This window comes from Manduca sexta, unplaced genomic scaffold (assembly GCF_014839805.1).
Source record: "Manduca sexta isolate Smith_Timp_Sample1 unplaced genomic scaffold, JHU_Msex_v1.0 HiC_scaffold_2341, whole genome shotgun sequence".
In the NCBI taxonomy this organism is placed as follows: domain Eukaryota; kingdom Metazoa; phylum Arthropoda; class Insecta; order Lepidoptera; family Sphingidae; genus Manduca; species Manduca sexta.
Window position 1 is genome coordinate 1 of NW_023593296.1, and position 24,658 is coordinate 24,658.

The 24,658-nt window shown below is 35.3% G+C and overlaps 1 protein-coding gene and 1 pseudogene across 1 annotated transcript; one reads left to right on the forward strand and one right to left on the reverse strand.

Moving 5' to 3' along the window:
* The first annotated feature begins 5,573 nt into the window (after positions 1 to 5,573).
* LOC119192088 lies at positions 5,574 to 12,475 on the forward strand (annotated as a pseudogene).
* A 4,476-nt stretch (positions 12,476 to 16,951) lies between these two features.
* Positions 16,952 to 22,990, reverse strand: LOC119192089 (organic cation transporter protein-like). Its single transcript, XM_037445928.1, has 8 exons — positions 22,706 to 22,990; positions 21,667 to 21,796; positions 20,457 to 20,585; positions 19,948 to 20,140; positions 18,607 to 18,712; positions 18,215 to 18,447; positions 17,778 to 17,857; positions 16,952 to 17,454 (listed from the first exon to the last, which is right to left on the reverse strand). The coding sequence occupies exons 1-8, from the start codon at positions 22,988 to 22,990 to the stop codon at positions 17,261 to 17,263; spliced, it is 1,350 nt and encodes a 449-aa protein (XP_037301825.1). The 3' UTR covers positions 16,952 to 17,260.
* Positions 22,991 to 24,658: the final 1,668 nt, after the last annotated feature.

A 24,658-nucleotide genomic window follows, 5' to 3' on the forward strand; every position in this document is an offset into this window, starting at 1 on the left:
TTTCACAGCACCGCTCAGCTTATTCTTATTTTTCTTCTTACCCATATTTGTTTCACAAATCTCTCTTTTTAAAAATATATAAAACCTAGACAACAAAAATAAAACACTCGTACAGGTTAGGGCGTTTAGAATCTAGATCTCGAGACTTTATCATAATGATTCATCTCCTGCCTTTTGGTAAAATTGCAAATTTTCATTAATGTTTTGTTTTTACCACTGAATAATTATTTAATAATTTCATTTAAAACTAATTATATTACGTTACATATTTAATTGTTCGTCCTAGGGTCTTTATCTGTTATATTGGCAACACTGATATATATTATTAGATATGTCAACATTGTATTGTGCTTGCTATAATGTGTTATTAAAGAGAGACTACGTTCAAATTATTAAATATGGTTTAATTTACACCATCATTGAAGAACATAACATGGCGCTGCGGCAAAACGTTGGCAATTTAAAATTGAAGAAGACATCGGTATTATTTGTGTTCCAGATAGTAAAATTGTTAAGATTAATAAATACAATACCCAAAAGAAGCACGCGGTGTAAAATGGCAGAAGACAGAAATACAATTACGGGATTGAAACCCCAGAATTTAAGGAACTAAACGCTGAAGGATTTAAGAGATGGAAAAGAAGATTCGAAATATATAGAAAGGCGTCGGGAGCGGACAAGAAACCAGAAGATGTTCAAGTCGCATTATTACTTCACTGCATGGGTGAAACTTGCATCGACATTTACGCTACGTTTGAGATTGACGAGAAGCAATCTACGTATGAAGAGGTAATAACTAAATTTTATGATTACTTCGTACCGCGAGAGAATCTTAGTGTGAATGCGCACATGTTTTTTATGCGAAATCAAAATGAAGGTGAATCGTTGGATCAGTACCTGACAGAGTTGAGGAAACTAGCAATCCAATGCAAGTTTGGCGAACAGCAAGAACGCTTAATAAAAGATAAATTAATTACAGGTATTATAGATAAAACTGCTAAAAATAGATTATTAAGAGAACCCGACTTAACATTACAGAAAGCTATTGAAATTTGTAAAGCTGCAGAACTATCAGCGGAAAGGTTGCAGAAAACAGAAAGTAGTATATCTGGACAAGTAAATAAGATTAATAATAGGTCTATGCCGAGCCAATATCCAAGATCAAGATCAAAGTCAAGAAGTAGAACTGATACTATGCAGACTTTTAGGCAGACAACGGGCAGGTCAACAGTAATTTCAAAACAATGTCAGCGATGTGGTAAGCTACATGACAAAAGAAATTGTCCCGCTTATAATAAAATTTGTTTAAAGTGCAATAAAATTGGCCATTTTGCTAAACAATGCCAATCAGGCAGACATATTAAACAATTGTACACAAATTACAAAACAAATCATAATCTAATTACTGAAACTAAATTAAACAGTGTTTGTATCAATAATGTATCTGCATCAAATAGAGATTGGTCAGAAAATGTATACTTTGTGGATTTAAATAAGAATTTAGAATTTAAATTAGATACTGGTGCACAATGTAATGTTTTACCAAAAAACCTTTGTTACAAAATAGGCATATGTACATTTGAAAAATCTAATCTACAATTGTCAAATTATAATGGTGATCCCATACCTACATTGGGACAAGTTTCCTTAAAATGTAAAATTGGTAAAGAAAATCAGTTCATAACATTTCAAGTCTGTCATGGAAAGCTATTACCTATATTGGGGTTGGACACAATAGATAAATTTAAATTGATTAAAAGAATTCCAAGTTCATTAAATAAAAATAATACACAAATACAAAAAATTGATAGTAAAGACACAATGTTAGAAAAATATAAAGATGTTTTTGAAGGCTTAGGACAGATTAAAGAATATGAGTATAAAATTATTTTAAGAAATGACTGGCAAGGCAAGATTGAACCTTGTAGACATGTACCATTTAAACTTTTAACAAAATTAAAATCTGAATTAGATAACTTAGAGAAGATAGGGTAATTTCAAAAATAGAGAAACCCACAGATTTTGTTAGCAGTCTAGTCATTACTTCAAAGCCAGACGGGTCTATTAGAGTCTGCTTAGACCCACAATATTTAAATAGTCAGATTAAACGGGAACATATTATGATACCCACACTAGAGGAAATAACCTCTAAATTAAGTGGTAGTACAGTCTTTAGTACGTTAGACGCTAATAAAGCCTTTTTCATGTTAAAATTAAGCAATGATAGTAAAGAATTTACAACATTCATTACACCCTATGGTAGATATTATTATAATAGGTTACCTTTTGGTTTATCATCTAGCCCAGAAGTGTTTCATAGAGTTTATAAAAACATATTTAAAGATATTGAAGGTGTAGAAATTTACATTGATGATGTATTAATTCATGCTAGAAATGAAGAAACCCATGATAAGATTCTAGAAAAAGTGTTGAAAAGAGCAAAAGAAAGTGGAATTAAATTCAATATAAAAAAATGTCAGTTCAAACAAAAAGAAGTTAAGTATTTAGGACATATTTTAAGTAGTGAAGGAGTGAAAATTGATAAGAATAGAGTAAAAGCTATTACAGAAATGAGGGAACCTAAAGATCAGAAAGAATTGCATAGATTTTTAGGAATGATTACATATATCTCTAGATTTATACCAAATGTATCTGAAGTGACAGCACCATTAAGAGAATTAATTAAGAAAGATGTAATTTTCATGTGGGGAAATAGACAGCAAGAGTCGTATAACATGTTAAAGAAATTAATTAGTGAACCCCCAGTACTTAAATACTTTCAAATTAACCAATTGATAACTTTGAGTGTAGATGCATCCAAGGATGGTTTAGGTTCAGTACTTTTACAAAACGCTCAACCAGTAGCTTATGGTTCAAGAGCATTAACAGACACAGAGAAATTGTACAGTCAAATTGAAAAAGAAAGTCTAGCCATTCTTTATGGATGTACTAAATTTAATCAATATTTGTATGGTCAGAAATTTGTTGTGGAAACAGACCACAAACCGTTGGTGGCAATATTCTCAAAACCTTTAAATAAATGTCCGATTAGATTACAAAGAATAAGACTAGCATTACAACCTTATACGTTTGAATTAATTTATAAACCTGGTAAAGAATTATTAATTGCTGACCACTTAAGTAGGTCTTTCATAAATGATACATCTAAAACATATGATTTAGATAATAAATGTTATGCACATGTTGCTATGGTGATAAATAATTATGATATAACAGATAAAAAATTAAAGGAGATAATAGAGGAAACGGCAAAAGATGAGAAATTAGTAAAAATAATTAAATATATTAGAGAAGGTTGGCCCGAAAATAAGTGGCAAGTAGAAAGTGAAATAAAGTGTTATTATAGTTATAGAGATGAGTTAGGTGAATGGGAAGGTTTGATAGTAAAAGGAAATCAAATTGTGATACCAAAAGTATGAGAAAAGAAATTCTAGGTAAGATACACTATGCACACTTAGGAATCGAGAAATGTAAACAATTAGCAAGAAAAACAATATTTTGGCCTAATATGTCTAAAGAAATAGAAGATTTAATACAAAATTGTGATACATGCAAAAGTTTTCAGAATAGGAATAGGAAAGAGGAAATGATTGAAAAAGAAATACCTGAGGGACCTTGGCAAATAGTAGCAACTGATATTTTCTTTCTTTATAGAAATCCATATATACTAGTGGTAGATGCTTATAGTAAATTTGTGGAAATAGAAAAGTTAAGTTCTTTGTCAGCTCAAGACACAATTAATAGTTGTAAACAAATATTTGCACGCTATGGAATACCTAAATTAGTATATTCAGATTCAGGAACTCAATTTACAGGACTAGAATTTAAAAGTTTTCAGGTAGTTGGAATTTTGAACATAAGATAGTTAGTCCAAAACATCATCAAGGCAATGGGTTAGCAGAAAGACACATACAAACTATTAAAAATATTTTGAAAAAATTAATATATGATAACAAAGACATCTATTTGGGTCTTCTTTTACATAGGAATACACCTATAGATAATAACTTGAAAACAGCAGCCTAACCTTATGTTTAATAGGAATATTAGGACTATCATACCATCTTTTGAAGGACGTTTCATAAAGCATAATGTAATAAATTATAGAGAAAACTAATTGAAAAACAAAGAAAGCAAAAGTTACAATATGATCAGGGATGTAGGAATTTACAGGATTTAACTGAAGGAAATGTAGTAAAAATACAAAATGAAAGCGGAGAGAAACCACATAAAAGTGGGATAGTGATAGGAAAAAGTAATGGACCGAGATCATATAAAATAAGAAAAGAGAACGGTGATATAATAGTAAGGAATAGGAGAATGTTGATAAAAGGAGGAAAATATAAGGATAGTATTATAGATGATTGGGGTGATTGTGAAAATGATAGTATAGAAGGAAAAGAATTTATTGAAAGTCAAGATAGACATGAACCGGAAACAAAGCATGTAAGATTTGAAATTAATAATCATAATGAAAAAAACTGTGTAACAAGATCAGGCAGAGTGAGTAGGAAACCTTCAATTTTGAAAGATTATGTATTATAATTAAGTTTATTAATGTAAAACTGATTAAATAAATAAATAAATGTGAATGTGTGAAGGTTTAAATAGTTTGTGTAATAGTAAGATAAATGAAAAAGTTTGTAATTTCAGTAGAATGGAAAATGTTATATGTAATAGTAATTTTGTTAATTTAGTTGAAAATGTAACCTATCTGTTTTGGAAAAGGGAGATGTTATATTGGCAACACTGATATATATTATTAGATATGTCAACATTGTATTGTGCTTGCTATAATGTGTTATTAAAGAGAGACTACGTTCAAATTATTAAATATGGTTTAATTTACACCATCATTGAAGAACATAACATTATCTTTCGACCATACTGCCTGTCTTAGTTCTGACTTCTGAACTAAATTTCCATAATTTGACAGCTGATCATGCGTTTTATTATTGATTGTAATAAAATTTGAAACCGAATTTATATTCCTTAAGGTGGTAGCTCAAATTTTCATACATTTTGTTTCGGATTTAATCTGGGTAACTAAACAGTATTGGCAAGTATTTAAATTCACGTCTAGTTAGTGATTAGTTCTCGCAGTTGAAAGAAAAAATAATTAATAATCATGGATATTTCTGCCTTTAAAATTTCGTCATATTAAATTTTAAAGGCCGAAATATCCATGATTATTAATTATTTTTACGTTTTTTCTTCAACTGCGAGAACTAATCACTAACTAGACGTGAATTTAAATTCTTTACTTGCCAATACTTGTTTAGTTACCCAGATTAAAGCCGAAACAAAATGTATGAAAATGGACCTTGAGCTACCACCTTAATATTAAAAATGTTACATCAATATTAGAAAGGTTATAATTACATACATTCTATAATTTTGTTTCCACTTTTACATAATATTTATTTTATCACTTACGTTTAAAATAAGCAATAGTTCCTATTTTATCAGTAGAAACAAAACGTATTTTGTCACCTTGGCATTAGCTAATTATTTTGGTTAGGTTGAGTGATAACTCTGGTACTTATGTTTTTCTGTCTTATGATTTCCTCTTATATTTTTTTTTGTGTTAAACCTTAATAATCTGGTGTAAAACAAGATGATAAGGACTATTTCGTGAGTTTATAGTAAATATTTTCATTAAGTATACTTAAATCTACGAAAATGACGACTCCAGGTTCATCGGTATGTATTTTTGATAAATATGAAATGTTAATTAAAAATTATACATGTTCATTGTATTCGTAAATGTTTAGCAGTCTTCGGCTAACGTTCAAGAGTTTTCGATCCGTGTTCCCAAGAATGTCAGGAAGAAATACCATGTAATGAGATTCAATGCAACTCTGAACGTAGACTTTGCAAAATGGACGCACGTCAAAATGGAACGAGAGAACAACATTAAAGAATTCAAAGGAGCTGACGAAGAAATGCCCAAGTAAGTTGTTTACGTATCTTACATTAACAAGGGATCCAACATGAACTCATTTACTTGATTGACATTCTTTGATTAGGAGAATTTTTAAACCATCTGTATACCTTCCTAAAGCGGCGATAGCCTAGTTGGGTGTGGAACGGACTGCCGAGACGAATGTCCGCAGGTTCAAATCCCAAGGGCACACACCCATGACTTTTCTAAAAAATTCATGTGTGTATTCTTTGTGAATCTATCGTTAGCTTTAATGGTGAAGGAAAACATTGTGAGGAAACCTGCAAATCTGAGAAGTTCTCTATAGGAATTTCGAAGGTGTGTGAAGTCTACCAATCCGCATTAGGCCAGCATGGTGGACTAAGGCCTAATCCCTCTCAGTAGTAGAGGAGGCCTGTGCTCAGCAGTGGGCAAGTATGGAATACAGGGCTGTTATTATTATACCTTCCTAACATCTGTATTGGTAAAACTTATACTGTGATGCATACTCATGGACCCATGAAGGAGTAATTACTGTCAATAATTTTATTTTTAAATACCATAAATAAAACATTTTCTTAAAGAATTATAACTCGCTTACAGCAAAACATAGACTTAACACATAGCTATTATTACGGATAACCCTCGACCCAATATTGCTATCTGTGTATAGAAATTAATGTGTGGTTTATAACCATTTGTTGTTGAGTCATCACACATAAGGAATTAAAACTTCCTTATGTCTGCAGCATAAGATTAGTGTTGGATTTTGTTACTTAAACTATATGTGCAGCTATTGCGTGTACATATAGATCACCTGATATGGTTATCTTTAGCTTCCCTTTTTGAATCTTGTTAAAATACTTATCAGTTGTCACCTAACATTATTTATCTGTTTGTGAATAGATTGATATTTTCTGATTCTTGTTTACTGATTTTATAATCTGCTGTAAATATTTCATTTTACTTGTTTTAAACCATGGAACACATATAGGGTGCTAATCTCCAGGTGTGGTTTAAAAAAATCAGTATAAGAATATGGGAGTATGTATGTACTATGTATAGGGGGAAGAACAAGAACCTTCTTTAGGGAGGTGAGAGAAGGAAGGGAAATGTTTGCAAACCTTTATAGGCCTCAATGTGAATTTACAACCAAGAGCTATACACATTGAACTATGAGCCTAGGGCCGCAGCAAATGTCCCCCAGTGCAAGAGTGTGTATTTGGGGAGAAGACAGAGCGCACAAGAATTGCCCCGGGGGAAATGGTTGTATTAGGCATTAGCCGTATGTTCCTAGTGCTCAATTCCACATGTTAATTGTGTGCTGCTACACTGGTATTTGGGTTTGCTCTTTGAGTATGGGACAACACACCTGGTGGGATTAGCATAGGAAATTATTTTGAGATGCCGTAACACAAGTTACAGGTTACTAAAATAATTGGCGTAATTAATTTAAGTATATTTGTATAGATTTGGTGCTGGATCTGAATATGGCCGTGAGATAAGGGAGGAAGCTCGGCGCAAAAAGTTTGGCATAGTGGCACGCAAGTACAAACCTGAGGACCAGCCGTGGATCCTCAAAGTTGGAGGCAAGACTGGAAAAAAGTAAATACATATTAAAATGATTTATTTATAATTTCTTTATGAATGTTAGTTATATTTAATATTTAAAGTATAATAAATATGTGCTGGACCCATAAGCACATTCAGCACATATTTATATCTGACATTGCTTGCACAACCTCTAACAGGTATAATGAAAAGTATGATTAAAAATAAATTTTCATTTTGGTACAGAGAAAAATATATTAATAAAAAAATAAGAATCAATGATAATCTGGGTCTATATGGTTTTTAAAGGTTCTTTATAATTATCTTATTTTTACAACATTGCAGGTCTTCATTAGTATGATTGTGTCTCAACATAACATGAGCTTCCAATTTATTTATTGGCATAACCTATTCAAATTAATATTAGTTATGTGCAGATGAACTACTATTAGTAACTTTTCTTTCAGATTTAAAGGAATTCGTGAGGGTGGCGTATCAGAGAATGCTGCCTACTATGTATTCACGCACGCGGCAGATGGTGCCATCGATGCTTATCCACTGCAGGAATGGTGGGTGCTAAAAACTGTTTCCATGACTAGTTAATGTTAAAAAAGCTATTGGAAAGATATGGAAAAAAAGTTGTTGACAACTAGAGACCCATAAAAATGGGATGGCACCTCCCATATTGGCTTGTTACGACTATGAACATTCTAGGTTGCGTACAATTCGAAAGACAGTCTGACATAGTTCTGGCAAATGTCAATGAACATAGTATCTCTTATTGGCTGATTTTATGTTTGTATAATTTTCTATTCACCATCAGGTCTTGTGCCGTGGCTTTACTGATGCTAAGGCAACATTTAAAATGTGGTTTTACACACACCTTTTTGTTACAGGTACAATTTCCAACCCATTCAACGGTACAAAGCTTTATCTGCCGAGGAGGCGGAACAAGAGTTTGGCAGGTAAGTGCTGGCTAAACTTAATCACTCCTTGCTAATCATGTGGGTTCATCACCATAAAGCGGGGTTTAGATTAGCTAAAAAACTTGCAGAAGTTGACTTCCGCAAGGCATTTTTACTCTGTGAACAATTACGGCAAGCCGACTTCTCCAAATTTTAAATCTTGGAGGATTTGCGGCGACTTGTCTAATGTAAATAGATCTGAAAGATCTTGCGCAATATATTGCTATTTGAACTTGCTAGTCTCAATTTAGCGCTAAACTGATATGCATCGGTTACCGCACACAGGCGCAACAAGGTTATCAACTACTTTTCGCTGATGTTCCGGAAGCGTATGCGTGGCGAGGATGGTGTTGATGATGGCGAGGACCCTGACGAGAAGAAAACCAAAGGCAAAGCCAAGAAGGGTAACAGATTTTTATATTATGTTATCTTCGATTCTTATTCTATTTGAAGATTTTTGCCGTCAATGCAATTATTAGTTATCTAAAGATTAAGATTGACAAGTACAATAAATTATTTTGTAATATTAGATGATATTGTTTACGGCCAGGTGTAGAGTTTAAGATCCACCAAGTTGCCCACACATAATCATATCTTTGATAAATATGTAAAATTCCAGATCTGAAGATATCAGAGATGGATCGAATGGCCGGACTCCGGACGACGACCTCGATGGATTCGGAAAACGGCGAAAAGGACAACGACAGTGACTCCGGCGTAAAAAGAAGAAGAAGAAAGGTAAATAACGAACATGCAAATTAGTTTTAAGAGTGGTGTAGTAATGTCCATGTATCAACGATAAAAATATTAGCATTGCATTATCATATAATATCACAATTTTTTTTTCTTATTAATGATTGAAAACTATGATTGTAAATGTAGGCGAATGCACGCTGTACGCCATTATTTAAGTATGAATCTATGTTCTCTTTTATTTGCTATCGCTAATTTTATTTTATGCCGCTCCAGGTTTAGTCGATTGGATTTCATCTTATCCCATGTTAACGGTGATGTGATGACGCATCATAAGTGCAACTTTGTTCGTCTACGTGATAAATAAAGTATTTTATTTTATTTATATAACTGTTCCCTCTTGTTAGTATGAGTACGGCAAAGTGTCCCCACTGCACCTGAAGGTAACTGGAATCCCTACCCTCGATAGGATGAGGCCACTTATGAAGGCGACATGATAATTCCTTGTCAGTCGATATAATTGTGCCGGCCTGTTGTCTAATGTTGTAAGACAATATATTATAACTAAAATATAATATTTATAATTAATCTCATTTATTTAATTAGCTCCCCCTAAGAAGAAACGGAAAGTGGAGGATGAGGCTTTTGAGGAGAGCGACGACGGCGACGAGGAGGGCAGGGAGAAGGACTACATATCCGACTCGTCTGACAGGTACACTTTTAGAGACTTTCCCGCCTTCACACCCACTACTACATCTCCTGTAACCCGGGATCAGCAGTGGGATGCATTTTATGAGACTGAGCAGTGAAGCTCGGCAGGTCTCAGGGAAAACTAAGGAAAACTAAAGCACATAATTTTAAACTCATTGATGTCATAACATGGAAATGTACAAATAAAATGATGACAAATTATCTGTTATTATTTGTGTCAGTCATTATTTTTTAAAATAAAAGCGACTACAGACAAAAAAAGTCTGTTGAATGTGAATTTATTTACTATATTGTGATGCTCCCTGATGGTAATACGTTTAAATGAATGAAGACTAAAAATATTTTTGTTTCAGTGATTCAGATCACGAGGCCAAAGCGAATAAAGAACTCAAAGGCGTCGCTGAAGAGGATGCGCTCAGGTATTTAATACACTAAATAAATTGGCTATAGTTTTAGAAATGGCTTTTGAGTGTTTGAATTATAGTAAAAATATTTACTTTTAAAGATAACCTAGATGTACTACCTGCGATGTTATGAAAGCAATGTATCTTACAGGAAACTGTTGACCTCCGATGAGGACTCTGAAGAGGAGCAGGAGCAGAAGCAGGAGTCCGAGAAGAGGACGAGCCCACCAAGGAGGGCGAGGAGCGCGCCAGCAAACTCACCAAGAAAAAGAAGAAGACTGACGAGAACAAAAAAGGTGGGGCTTGCGACTGCGTATTGTAGTTTCAGAATCTGTTGTAAAACGTGCTTCTAAGTCATAGTTATAAAAACAATTTTAAGTTTGACGATAAATTATCCAAGAATAAACTATAGTAAAAAGTAATTATAAACGATAGGAAAGTTTTGTTGTAGACAATATTACTATTTTTTTACAATTTATTATATATGCGTAATTTTATAAATTCTAGATTCGAGCAGCGAGCTCAGTTCGGACTCGGACACCGATCCCGAGAGCGGCGGCACTAAGAAACCCAAGAAATCTAAAAATGCAAACTCTAGTGAAAAGAATGCGCCTGTTCCAAGCACTTCAGGTAGATTATGTTTTGAAATTAAACTACTTTTCGGATTCTATCGCGGTTTTTATATTTTAGTTTTCTCCCGACGTTTCGAAGACTTTGCAGCCTTCATCTACAATATCTACGTACATTTAACAATTATACAACTTTTTAAAATTTTTGCTGTTGGTGGTCCGATCGCAGAATGTGCTCACAGTGTCTTGAAGTCTGGCAGCCGGTGTTTTTGGGGTTCAGATTTAATTAAATGTAGAACTGGATCCCAGGCTTGTGCAAGTTTCCAACATCTTCCCTATTGAAATTAAGATGTTTTTTAATTTCAATGGCCTCGCGGATCATCCTAGGCAGGAATCAGTGTTCTTTGGCGAGGATTTGTGGCTTGTCTAGTCGCAGATAATGATTGGCGCCGACTGCAGACTTCGTAGAGCGTTGGTGCTTCACGTCAGCTATATGTTCTTTTACGTGGGTCCCTATATTTCTTCTTGTTTGGCCTATATAAGAGAGGCCACAATTGCAATTTATTTTGTATACCCCGTGTTCTGCGTACAGGTATATGGCACTTGACAGGTGGTAAAAATTGACTAATCGTCTTAGGCGGTTTAAAATATGTTTCTATGGAAGCACGCTTCAGGATATAGCCAATCTTGTCGGTGACTCCTCTCACATATGGTAGTACAACCCGTACACGTTCAACTGTGGCTGGTTTCACTCGGTTTCTGTGACGGCGGCGTGGAATTTGAAGCTTATTGTCTTGCAGTACTTGCTTGACATGTTGCAGCTCAGCGGCCAGGTTTCTCGTCACAGATTCCTCGTGCTCTCTGAAACAAAGATTTGCCCACGGTAGCTAACTGTTTTGGATGGTGATGACATTCACTGTTCAGATATTTATCAGTATGGGTCTGTGTCCGATACTAAAAAAACTAGTTTTGTGAACCAATGTAAAATAAAATAAAAATAAAAAAAAAGTAACCGGTCGGTGCGTGCGCGCAGGAGCGAGCCTGCCGGGCAGCGCGGCCACGTCGCGCGCGGGCTCGCCGGCGCCGCCCGTGTCCGCCGTTGCCGCCGCCGTGGCCGCCGCCAACGCCGCCGCCAACGCGCCGCCCGCCAAGCGCCACAAACTCGACCCCTCCTACACGTATGTACACATTCCACTAACTAAATATTTTTACTAGCATTGCGTAGGCCCGTTCACTAACGTTGCTAGCTTACAGGCCAACCTATTATCCAGTGATCAATTACCACATAATAAAGCATCATAAAAGATATAATAATTAAAATTTAAAACGTGAATGCTCCTCACCTTCAGGTTATGTGTTATGTTGTGTAGTAGACCAGCTCTTTACAATCTATTGTTTGCAGCGAGTGCGGCGTAACAGAAGAGGCGGTACGTCGGTACCTGGCCCGTAAACCTATGACTACCACCGAACTCCTCACTAAGTTCAAGTCGAAGCGCACGGGGGTGAGCAGTGAGCGATTGGTCGAGACGATGACGCAGATCCTCAAGAGAATCAACCCTCTCAAGCAAAATATTAATGGCAAAATGTATCTTAGTATCAAGTGAATATTGTGATGTATTAAATATAATGTTACATGGATTATAGTGTTTTGTTCTGAGAAATGGTCCTTCGAGCCGGATATGATGCGCCAAAATAATTACAAAGGTTAAGATTGTAAGAATAAAAAAAAATATTAGAGTATTCGTGATATGACCTAAATTTTGTCTAAAAAAATAACGAGTATGGGGGCAGCGGAAACCACTTGTTCATTCGCTCTAGTACCACTGGGTTAGTTAGAGATAGTCCTTGAAATCTTTATAAAATAATAAATGTGTCATACTTTCTCTGTGAAGTAATTGTGGTTGTTTTTTCGGTACTACTTCTGGTTGTAAGAATTTTGCATTGATGTTTGTCCTTTAAATTTATTGGTCACCGCCAAAGCATTGATTGATTAAATTTAATTTAAATTTCACAAGCGTAAGCATATGTTCCTTACTACCAAGTACTTATGATGATTTTGATAATCAAAATAATAATATAATAAATTTCCTTTTATTTCTCAAACGGTCCTTCGATCCGGATTATATGCACCTAAGATGTTAAATTATTAAGTCGGCTAGATGCTTACCTCCTGTTTTAATAGAACTCCTAGGATTAGATTAAGGCCCATAAGGGTAGGTAGTGAGCAACAATTTTAGTCCCACGGGAAAAATGGTCCATCGAGTCAGATACGATACGTTTAAGAAAATTGATTTTAAACCCTTAATAGTTTACAGTCAACCACTATGTCTGATTTGTCATTTGAACCCTTAGGAACCGTTTAAGTATTCGTAACGCAATGTTTGTTTTTTATGACGTTTCTCCGCGGTCTTTCGTAGGGACGGCTGCGGGGAGGTGTTGTTCGTCCGCAGGTGCTGTTGTTCATTCAAAAACATTCGCGTAAAGCATGAGGCCAACTACACACTGCCGTATCCCGGAACCGTGAAATTTAGGAACCGCACGAACCCCTTCATTTTGAACATTTTGGGCCTAACAACCGCTCCACCTATGTAACGCGCCGTAACGTTTTCCTGTACGCCCCCAGCCCCCCGTAACAAGTTATGTAACTCTAAAGTGACATTTATTTCTAATATTTACAATTATGTTACGCAAATTACCGGAAAGTCGCTAAAATACCTTTGTAATTGTTTTAAAACATAACAAATTTTACATAACGCGTTGTACGAGGCTCCCTCCCGCCCCTGTAACGCATCGTAACATTTTACAAGACCCACTCCCCTCCAAATTGCGTTAAGTATTACTTGAACAGCCCCTTAAGAAAACAAAAAGATTTTTATAGTTGTATCAAAATTCGCTAATGTATGTAACATATTCAAAAATCATAAAGGTAGTGACATCTACAGAGTTTTAGGCTAACGGTTTATGCTAATAGGCTAACTTTAGGGCAAAATTTAAACCCTAGCTTGCCTATAAATCCTTGTAACCCCAAAAAGTAGTAGCAGAGAGGAAATATAGATGGCGCTCATTTTTATATTTTTTTACAGAATTTTAATTCACCTCTCTATCTTAGAATAACCATACTTCTTTGGTAGATTAGATTTTGAATTTCGCGGAGCCATTGTTCAAATAATTAAGTTTATAATATCCTCATTCTTTTTATTTAAGATCTGGAATGAATCAAATATTTTTTTGGCGTGTGTATTCATCTTAAACCAACTTGAAATTTTTCTGACCTGCATTAAAACATTTTTATTTTTGTATTTTTTTATGTATTGATTTTTCATGTTCGGAAGGGATTATTTTTGCCACGCACCCTGTATGGTGTGGTTATATGATTGGGTGTCATTATTAATTATTTTCAATATAACGCAATTTTCACGGATTTTTTGTGTTTTAGATGTCATTTTTTTTAACCAAAAAACTAAATAATTTTAATGGTACTAAAATTTTATAAAATTATTTATTGGAATCAAAAATTGAACTCAATTCAGTAACAAAGTTTAATTTTTATTTACGAATATAATAAAAAGCTTTTTAAGTGAATGGAGATCTCCATATTAAGTTTTAATAATTATTTTTAAAAATAGATTATAAAATGCAATAAATTAAAATAAAAAAACTACTTGAACTTAGAAATATTATGAGACTATGCAGATATCCTAACTGTTACTGTATGTTATGTTTTTATTTACTCATCTTTAAAGCGTGTACCTGTGTTCTAATTTTAGACGAACAAAACCTCCAATCTTTTGCTAAATTTTTACAAAACCTCTACAATTTTCATTAGAATATTAACTCTTAATTCCAAATTAATTCCTTAATAATTAGGAAGCAAAACGTTTTTGTAGCCTTACGGATCCCTTTATTCAAGGTAGGCTTCCCCTCTACGTGAGCAGGTTTGGGCCATAGTCCGCCGCGCTGGCCCAATGCGAGTTGGCGGACGTTTCAGACTAGTGGCAAGTCCGATGCCGGAATTTTCAAACCACCCAGAAGGTTTCCGGCCTGGCTTAACGACTGCTGCTTAACACAGCAACCGGGACCGACGGCTTAACGTGCTCTCCGAGGCACGGAGGGTGTCAGATGTGCGCCACTGCGGTCACCCATCACGGCACTGACCGCGCTTTACCGTTGCTTTACGTCGCGATTTATCAACCTGCGCGCAAACAACCGAGCTTCGACACCCTCAGGGTACCAATTGAATCTACGGGTCATTTCAGATCGCCCGACCTATGCATTTCTTTATAATGAGCATAATGAAACAAGAATTTATAAGGGGTCGCACAAAAGTTCTATCAATGAATACGACGAAATATTAGGGTTGAATCTTGAAATAAAATGTCAAATAAGCGCCAAATTAAATTTGTATTCTTTTTTTATAAATGGTGTACATAACATTTTATTTTAATAAACATGAATTCAAACTTTTATTAAGTTACCCACACTCAATAAAATTCTTAATGGTTAAGAATCTATTCTTTTAGGAATCTCCACTTAAACAGAAATCATACATTGTACTTAATTTGTATTTTTAAAAATCGTACATGTAGTACATATGTACTTATTTATTACAAAAAATCAATAACATGCATAGAAGTCCTTGCTGCGCATGTTCGGTCCGCCATTGTGAAAGGCGGCAACTTCAATAAATAGAATCAGTGACAAAGCATACTTATCAACACAAATAGTATTAAATTAAATACACCGAGCTATACATATATACCATAAGCTCTTGTTATTTATAAAAATTATATTCATGTTGAGTATCACAGTTAGTTTGTGCTACTAGGTACCGGTAACACTTCATCTCTTATTATCGTAAATATTAGTTTACCTAATAATTTAACATGGAATCTGAAGAAACAAACTTCCTTTCAAAAACGCCTTTTATAACAACTTTGTTTAACAATTATTATTAAATAGTTTTTGTCTGCAGCTCCGCGTGCGTGTATAAGTTATTACGTGATATTTTTTTTTCTAAAGCAGCCTGATTGATTGACGATTTAGTAGTTCCTCAAATTAGCGCGTTTAAGCAAACAAACAAATTCTTCAGCTTTATACATTAGTCAAAATATAAAACGCAGCGAAATTTAAAAGCTTAACTTAAAAAAAGAATCGTAAATGGTAACATGCCGTTGCACTTTTCTTTTGATAAATCTAAGTTCGCCTCTAATTTATTCGTTTATTTTTTGTTTTTGATAACCGAAACATATTAGCGTATAAAAGCTGTTTGAAGTTTTCTAAATCAATTTTTGTTTGTAATAATTCTTAAATTATATTACAACAGTAAAAGTGTTAAAAACAATTCAAAATAGTTATTTAATTACTTAAAGTTTATAATTTTAGGCAAAGGTCCATAAAAAAGTGAAATTCTATAAATTAATATTTTACGGATTTTATCGAAAAATAATTTTATTTAGTTATTTATATTTTATTTACTTAGTAATAATAATAATTAATATTACTAAGTCTGTGTCTCATGTCAGTGATCCTATTATACTATCGACTGGAACGATATTCTCTCGGCATAGTATAATGCCCGAATCCGACATTTGTGTTGTTATATGCAACAAAGTTCTAGCCCATATTGGACCTAATATGGCATATCACTAATCACACAGAACCTTAATACTACATGATGAGAGCTTTCTCTTTTTCTGATTTCCACTCGACGACTTCCAAACTCTCTGGTTCTCGTTTTCTGAAACAATTTAAATAAAATATTAAGAAATATTCAGTGTATATAACCGATTTCGAGGGCTTAAATTCCCTCAGGCGTCCATGACTAGGACCAACTACTACGTGCGTAATATAATTCTTATTGCTCCTTTCTGATCCTCAATTGTGACCACAATTCCAACACATTTGAATTTGGAATAACTTACCCGCATATAGAGTGTTCCAGGACCAGCTTCTCCCCATCTTCTATGGTTTGAGGCATCTGTTTGCCTTTAGTCTCGGGTAGAATGATGGCAATGGAACTACCCAGCGCCGCCAACACGGCCAGGATCACCAGAGGCAGCAGAGTCCATAATCTCTCTAAATAATAAAATATTAAGTACATAAATAGCCGTATCATATATATTCTCTGGTTATCTGGAACTTTGCTCTGCGTTGAGGTAGCACACATGATATATTTAAATATTTTTGAGAAATAATTGTAAGTATGCGCATACTGTGTTGGCAAAGAATTGCTAAAGTTTCAAATTAACCAATAAGTAGCATAAAAGTCTAAGCTCCGCCAAACGAAGTTGCCACTTTCAGCTGCGACTTAGTGCAGCGCGGTAAGGAGCGCGAAACACTAAAAAAACACTGGAATTTATTAACTTTTTGTTACAAAAATACTGTCTATAGTTTCGGTTCTAGTTTTAATTAGTTGGATAGAATTCAGTTGAGATAAAATACCGAGTAGACAATGAATGGCGAGAGCGCGGTGGCGAGGAACCCGATCATGTGCAGTAGCGAGGAACCAAAGGCGCGCACGCCGGTGGGCAGCAGCTCCGTCGCCCACTGCATCGCCGCGTTGTACGACATGTTGATGCAGAACCGCGCCATTATCGCCAGACCCGCTTGCGCCATGCCTGGACAAATTCATATTATATCAGCAGCAGAACAAGGACTCGGGCATTGGTAGGGCTGGGTTTCTTATATAACTAGGTTTAGTTTGCGTTTTCACGTGAACTAGGTAGTTCATGTAGTAGTTCACCTAGGAAAGTTCCCAGGACAAAACCCCCAGAGTTAACTTTACCGGCATAAGAGATAGTCACTACTAGTTGAGCTAAGATAGAGGAAATTAAAGCTTTACAATGTAACACATTTTAAGGTAGGTCAAGTTTATCCTCGAATCCATCGCGTAGAATACAAACAAACCACGGAATATATATATAGCACAATGATGGTTTACCTTTCGGCATGAACGTAGCTATGAGGATCAAAATTCCTGAAATTCCCATCGGACCGCAAGTAAGAAGTCTACGGCCCCATCTGGAAGAAATAAATGTTATAATGTTATAAATATTTAACAATGTATTCTAAGAGTCAACGATTGTTTCTCAAACAACCGACGTGAAGTTCCGCTGGTCTGCTCATTGTTGTTGATCACATGCAACAACTGCTCGATTATTGCTTAAAATTTTGTATTTATCATCAATAATATGATCATGGGATAGTACTGAGCACTGCATCTGTCAGGCCTTATACAGATAATATAGTTGTAACGTGGCCATATCAAACGATCGCGGAGGATTGCGGAATTATACAGCTAATTTAAATAATAATAAAAATTGCAACCGATGTGCATCAGATTGATTTTAAAAAGAATTTGCTAGGTCAAAAACTAACCTGTCCAGAACTATAGCCACCAAAGTCACAGATGGTATCTCCGTAGCTGAAGTCAGGGTGAATGTGATGAAGAAGTCAAGCCCGAAGGCGTCAGACAGCCGCACCAGGCCGTCGAAGATGACAGCACAACATATGTACACGATCAACATGAGTGCCATAGTGGTTCGGAGTGGTGCACTCTTAGCCAGGGTGAGGATCGACTCATTCTCTCCTTTGGTATGACGGGAGGATACCTGCAATTAAAAGGTCCATTATTCTTCTAAATTACATATTGTAATGTTGTCGTTTATACTTATTTATAATCATTATTCAGCATGGTTTGGTAGCGTAATTGGAGATACTGTACATCAGTGCTTGTGCATTATTTAGCTACAATATTAATACAAACTTACAATAAAGTCCTCCATGACATCGTCAGGTATTTTGGTGCCGTTGACCTTTTCAAACTTCCGCAACACCTCCACAGCTTTGTTCACGCGACCGCGTGTTACCAGCCATCTGAACATGAAATTCAACTTTATTGTTTGCCAGAAGCGGTTATAACCTAACATAATATTATGAGATATTATAGCACTATTTATATTATATTTAAAGTTGTTGAAAAGGATTCTCTAAGACGGATAACTTATATAAAAAAAGTCTTTAAGGGTGTAATGGGTAAATTGTCACGCGGCAGGTGACCCTAAACCCTTTTAAAATTTAATAAGATTTTAGTGTATTGGGACCTTAAAAACAAAGATCACTGGAATAAAATATATAGATTATTTTTTACTTCATTTTTATCTTAGAAGGGCCCCACAAGATTAATTTACCACGACCTCGTGTAGTTACTCCAATGTGAATCTTGCATCAATTATAGGACACGATATTATAGATCATACTTCAAACACATCATTATTACACAGCAATTCTTTCATTCAATCAGATAAAGTATTTTCCTCAATATTTGAATAATTTCACGTAACGATAAACCAATAATGATTGCACCTTATCATTATTTTAATCATTCAAAACATTTAGTTTGGGTATGTATGGTTTTAAATTTGTCAGCTGATCGATAATTCTTATCGGCCTACCTGATTCCGAAATATAATTAAAGGCTTCCTTTGTATAACTGATATGATTATTATACCAACATATAAAATTAATAATAATAAACAAGACTTTCATGAACAAAAATGAAAACACTATCCTTACTAGACCTTTATTCCCGAGAGGGTTGACAGAGATGCAACTAGGGCATCCAATTTTCGTCTTGTTTGTTCCATGCCATGATGTGATAGGTGGCGTACCTATCACGTCATGGCACGGAATAAATCAGATGTTACTCGCAAATTCCGGGCGAAAACTCGACTAGAAAAACCCATGTCATTTTGCCGAACCCGAGACCTCAGAGCGGTGATCGTACTAAGGCAGCCTAGACCCTCATAAAAATCAAGGGCTTTTATAATTTTTTATAATAATAGTTATTTTATCTTCTTACCAATATTATAAACTTAAAACTTTGTGAAGATATCTGGAATACTGTTAAAAATAAACTCAGAAACTGCTTAACAGATTTAATAGACTTTACCACGCAGATAGATCAAGTCATAGTCGTACATAAAGGGTATTTTTAGCCCAGAAAAGTAGTGGGACTTTTTTCGCGATAGATCTTTCATCTGCACGAAGCCGCAAATAAAATTAATACTTATATTATTCTGACTGAGAGACAACTCGGTTTTTCTACTAACCTAACACTTTCAGGTATGACAAAAGGTACGAAGACACACAGCAGCATGGGCATGGAAGTGACCCACAACAGCATCCTCCAATCAGCGAGCCAGATCGCGAGCCACGGCAGGATAATAGAGCCGATGCCGACGAACAATCCTATGGACATGTTCGCCACCCAAGTGCGGTGTTTTGGGCCTACGTATTCTAGTGCTGTGGGTGAAATGTATATACACATTAGTACATATTTCATGTATTATTTATGGCAATTATTACTCTAGGAGAACACAAATGAATGTATAATTGTAATTAAAAAATATTGGATATATAAAAAAAAATAACACGTCAAGCCAGAATCAAATATTTTATTTGTCGGACGACTATTTTAGCAACAGACTTATTATAAACGTCATGCCTGATTTTGAGAAAAATATAAATTCTTAAAACATGTACGACGTGACCAAGATTCTAGGGATCGGAGAAATTTTACAGTGTACTGGTTCAATGTTACAATTGTCGATTGTCTTACCTAATATATACATCATCATGAAAGCGTTGTCACACGCCATTCCAACGAGTAGCCTGCAGAATATGAAGTCCCACAGGCCTGTAGTATACACGGTTGCGATACCTCCAATAGCGCCTATTAAGTTTGCGCCTGGAAAACGCAAAATAAAGGATGTTCACAACTTATCAGTTTCTTGAGTTGGACTTTAGGGTGGTGATACGAGAGTGAGAAACGTTGATCCAGCTCAAAATACACAAATCACAATTAATGGTTAAAAAAAATGGTACTGGATCGGCGTTCCAAAGCTTGGCCAATAAATAATGTCTGTCAGCCGCCCAGCTTATCTTAAATGGTTTAAAAATATTTTTTAGACTTTATTTTTGACCTCGCATCTGAAATGCCGGCTTTTGCTACTTTATTATACTGGTGGGTATATTGGTGGTAGATCTCTCATATGTGAGTGTTCGCTTAGGTAGGTACCACCGCAATGTCTATTTTTGCCGCCAAGCAGCAGTGTTTAGACACTGTTGAGTTCCAGTTTGAAGAACATTGTAGGCAGTGGACACAATAAGATTTAAATCTTATGTCTCAGAATGGCGAGCGCAGTGCAATACCAAGGAATACTTTGTAATTCAAGGTGTTGGATGGTGTTTCTACAGTTTATGGGCGGTCGTATCGCTTACCGTATCAGGCGGACAGAAAACTCGTCTCGTCATTCAAAGAAATAAAAAAATATATAAAAAGTAATCAATAGCGCGCTGTTAGTTTTTAAGGCAATAAATAATAAATGTAAATTAATAATAAAATTAATATTTACTCCATGTTCTTGCGATTATCATACTTTGGTTTGTACTCGCTTACATAAATATTTTTTAGTCACGAGATTTAAGATAATATTGACGGGGAACATTAGATAGTAGCAAAATGGAAGATAATGGATAGATACATCATTATTTATCTTGCATCCCAGTGCTATTTTAGCCCGTATTCTTATTATTTTTAGAGGTATAAAATACCAATATCTATCCAATATACAAACAATAAACTAATCCCACAGAGTGGTTGGTAACCAATATTTCCAACTGAAACACGAGTGGCAATTAGAAAACGGGTAAGACTTTGAAGTGTATAGGCGTCAATTGAAAGAACGTGCTTCGATGATGAAGTAATAGTAATAGATGACGCAATGAACCCTTGAAGGTAATGAAGTAAGTTAAGTTGTTAGCCTTACCAAAAAGAGCGGGTAACCTGCCGAAGTTATCAGCCAGCCAGCCGAAGAATATACCTCCGATGAAGGAGCCGGCGAAGAACAGCGCTTGCGCAGTAGGCGCGTACCCAGAGTTCTCGCACACCCATCCTCGCTTCAGGATAAACAAGGATATTAAAGTAAATATATAATAGACCTAACAGTTACGCACTTAGGTTTATACTCATGGAACTTTCTTTTAAATATGGTCTGGTTATTATCAAAAATTGTAGGAGACTTCGGGTATAATTTAGCGACCAGCGCACCTTGTTATTTATAAGCTTAAAAAATAAGACTAAAACTAAGTTCTATGAGTATAAGTTCGTATTGAATAAAAAGCTTACCCGAATTGTGAACGCATCAAAATTCCATTAAGTGACTAGTGGTAATGAGTAACTGCGATCATCAGGTCATCAGATATCATCAGGTAGTCATTATCAGTAGCCATCACAACTATAAAAATGTCATTCGTACTTTGCGACTAATTATTCTTCAGATAATACTCATATTGAAATATAAATTAGTCATGGCCTTCTTGTAAAGAGAGGCTAAATATTGTCTTACAAAAGAGATGTATAATTACTATGATGCCATCGACAAAAAGGTACAATCAACGAGAATAAAAAATATGTTATCTTAAAAATTAACTATCGCCCGACGAAATCATCTGAAGTTTTTTAGACATCTGTTGAAAATCATCCTATAAACGGGGCGAAGAAGGAAACAAGGGCGAGAGTATTTATCCCAGATACCTTCACTTTTGAAACGATCAAGAAACTACTTGGCCTGGACCAGGCTTTTGAATCTTAATCAGAATAGTACTGCTGGAGTTATCCGCAGATAATTACATGAATTTGATTATTGGGGAGTAATTATGGTTGAGGACACACAATCCTCTTTGGGTGTGGACCCGTTTATATTTCAGATAACCCTATTATGTCGGTTCGATGTCTGCAGACGACTACATTCTAAAGACAAGTGCGTATACTTACTTATACCTACTTCCTATACACATAAAACTTACCTCACTAATAACAGTGTGGTAAGGAATGTCTGTCAGCTCGAACTCCCATCCATTCTGACACGACACTGTGGGCGTGCTCGGGTCCGGTGGGGTCATGGTCTCCAGCACGCGCGTCCAGTTCGTCTGGTAGGTGGCGCAGCGGTCCCACTCGCCGCCTGCCGCCGCCCCTGGCGCCGATAAGTTACGTCTGCAATAATCCACTGAACTTGAAAGTCGTATTGTTCGCGAATGTACTGGTTTTTGCGCATGTAAATTGAATTGCGGTATTTTTTTAATTGTAACCATTCTTGATAGTTTACTTTGTACCAAAATTGCAGTTTGGAGCTCTACTTATTTAGTCCTAACTTTTGTGAGTGTGGAACTATCGAACACAGTACAATAGCTAACTACCAGATACTTTGAATCACCGTAAAATCGCAAACGGAATCTAACCGATATGTTGTTATAATAAATGTTTTGTTTATTCTTATGTATGAATCACTAACTATATGTATAGTCTTGGCTCCACAAAATATTGTGAGATCGACACAAATATTTGCGACTGACACGATGTTTGTATCCATGTAACCCTCAACATCTGTTTCCTAGCCTTGAGTTAGTAACTATTGTTGCGCCGCTGAATCTGTCAAAATAAAGCACCTATATTCATAGACCCCGTGGTAAAATTGCCCCAGAGCGTAGTGTTATCCCATATCGATTTTATATAAGGCTAAAAAGTGTTTGTTTTGACGTTAAAATTAAACATGTTTATTCAAGCCTTAAGATCTTTTTCTTATTATCAGATAAAATAGTTCATTAGTAAATGTTAACGAAGCGAGCACTGTGGTACTAAAAATCTTTTAAATAGCCTAGATGATTATTATTATTAGATTTAGCAATCGGAAAGATTTTCGAAATCGAAAATCAGATTATAGATATACTGGTGATAAGATATATTTTATATCCGCCTGGATAGCGACCACCGTACACCCGCTATAGTGGCTCACGTAAGTGTGTCGCATTCCGGGATCAACCTGTGTATATCCGATCCCAACAAGCCGGCATAATTGTGTCGGCTGTCGAAGGGTACTCATCTCTCGTCGATCGACATTTTGTTGGAACCCATTCCACTTATCAACAAATGCAGTGGGGAAAAACCTTTAATCACTTTAATTTTATTGAAGCATCATAGACTAAGAAAATTGCACGTGAAAACAGCGCAGTATGTATTATAGTCACATAATACAGTCCTAGCAGATATGGCTCCAGTGGGCCCGATTGGGCCCGAGCGTCGACCGTCCCGTCGCCATGACACTCGTTAAATGCTTTTTATTAGTTAACAAATAAGTTAAATAGTGTGTACTTATTACTAACGTATGAAATGAAACGTTTTTTTATTCACAGTTGGAATATAATTTGTACATCGTCTAAAAACACAGAAAGGCATTTAATTTATAAAAATACAAAAAATTTGTAAGCCGACTAGCCGCGACAGTGGTTGAAGATTAACTAAGTGAATGTCGGGCAATTACCTTGTTTTCGTCTTGCCAGTATAGAGCTCGGACAACGTATCTACGTAATAAAAACATCTTAGATTGTGTAGACTTACTTTGACTATTCGGGATACTTATTCTTAGTTTGACACTAGAAAGTGTTGATATTACTCATCATATTGCACAAGGCAGCACAACTGATTCGATCTCGGTAATTTGCAAGTGATAGTGTAATCAATGTCACGTGATTATTGGGCTTTCCCAGTAAACTTATCACATGCTCATCTATTGATATCTACAATAAACATTGCGAAACTTCAACTGATTATCGGCAATTTATAATTTAATTATACATTGTATTATCGGTAGTTTTGAATCCACGTGAAAATAAGATTATGGTTTTTGAAGATCTATGAATGAGCGTCACTTTTTGGACTATAGAAGGTATTTACCAATATTGTTACAGTTTATAATTGCTATC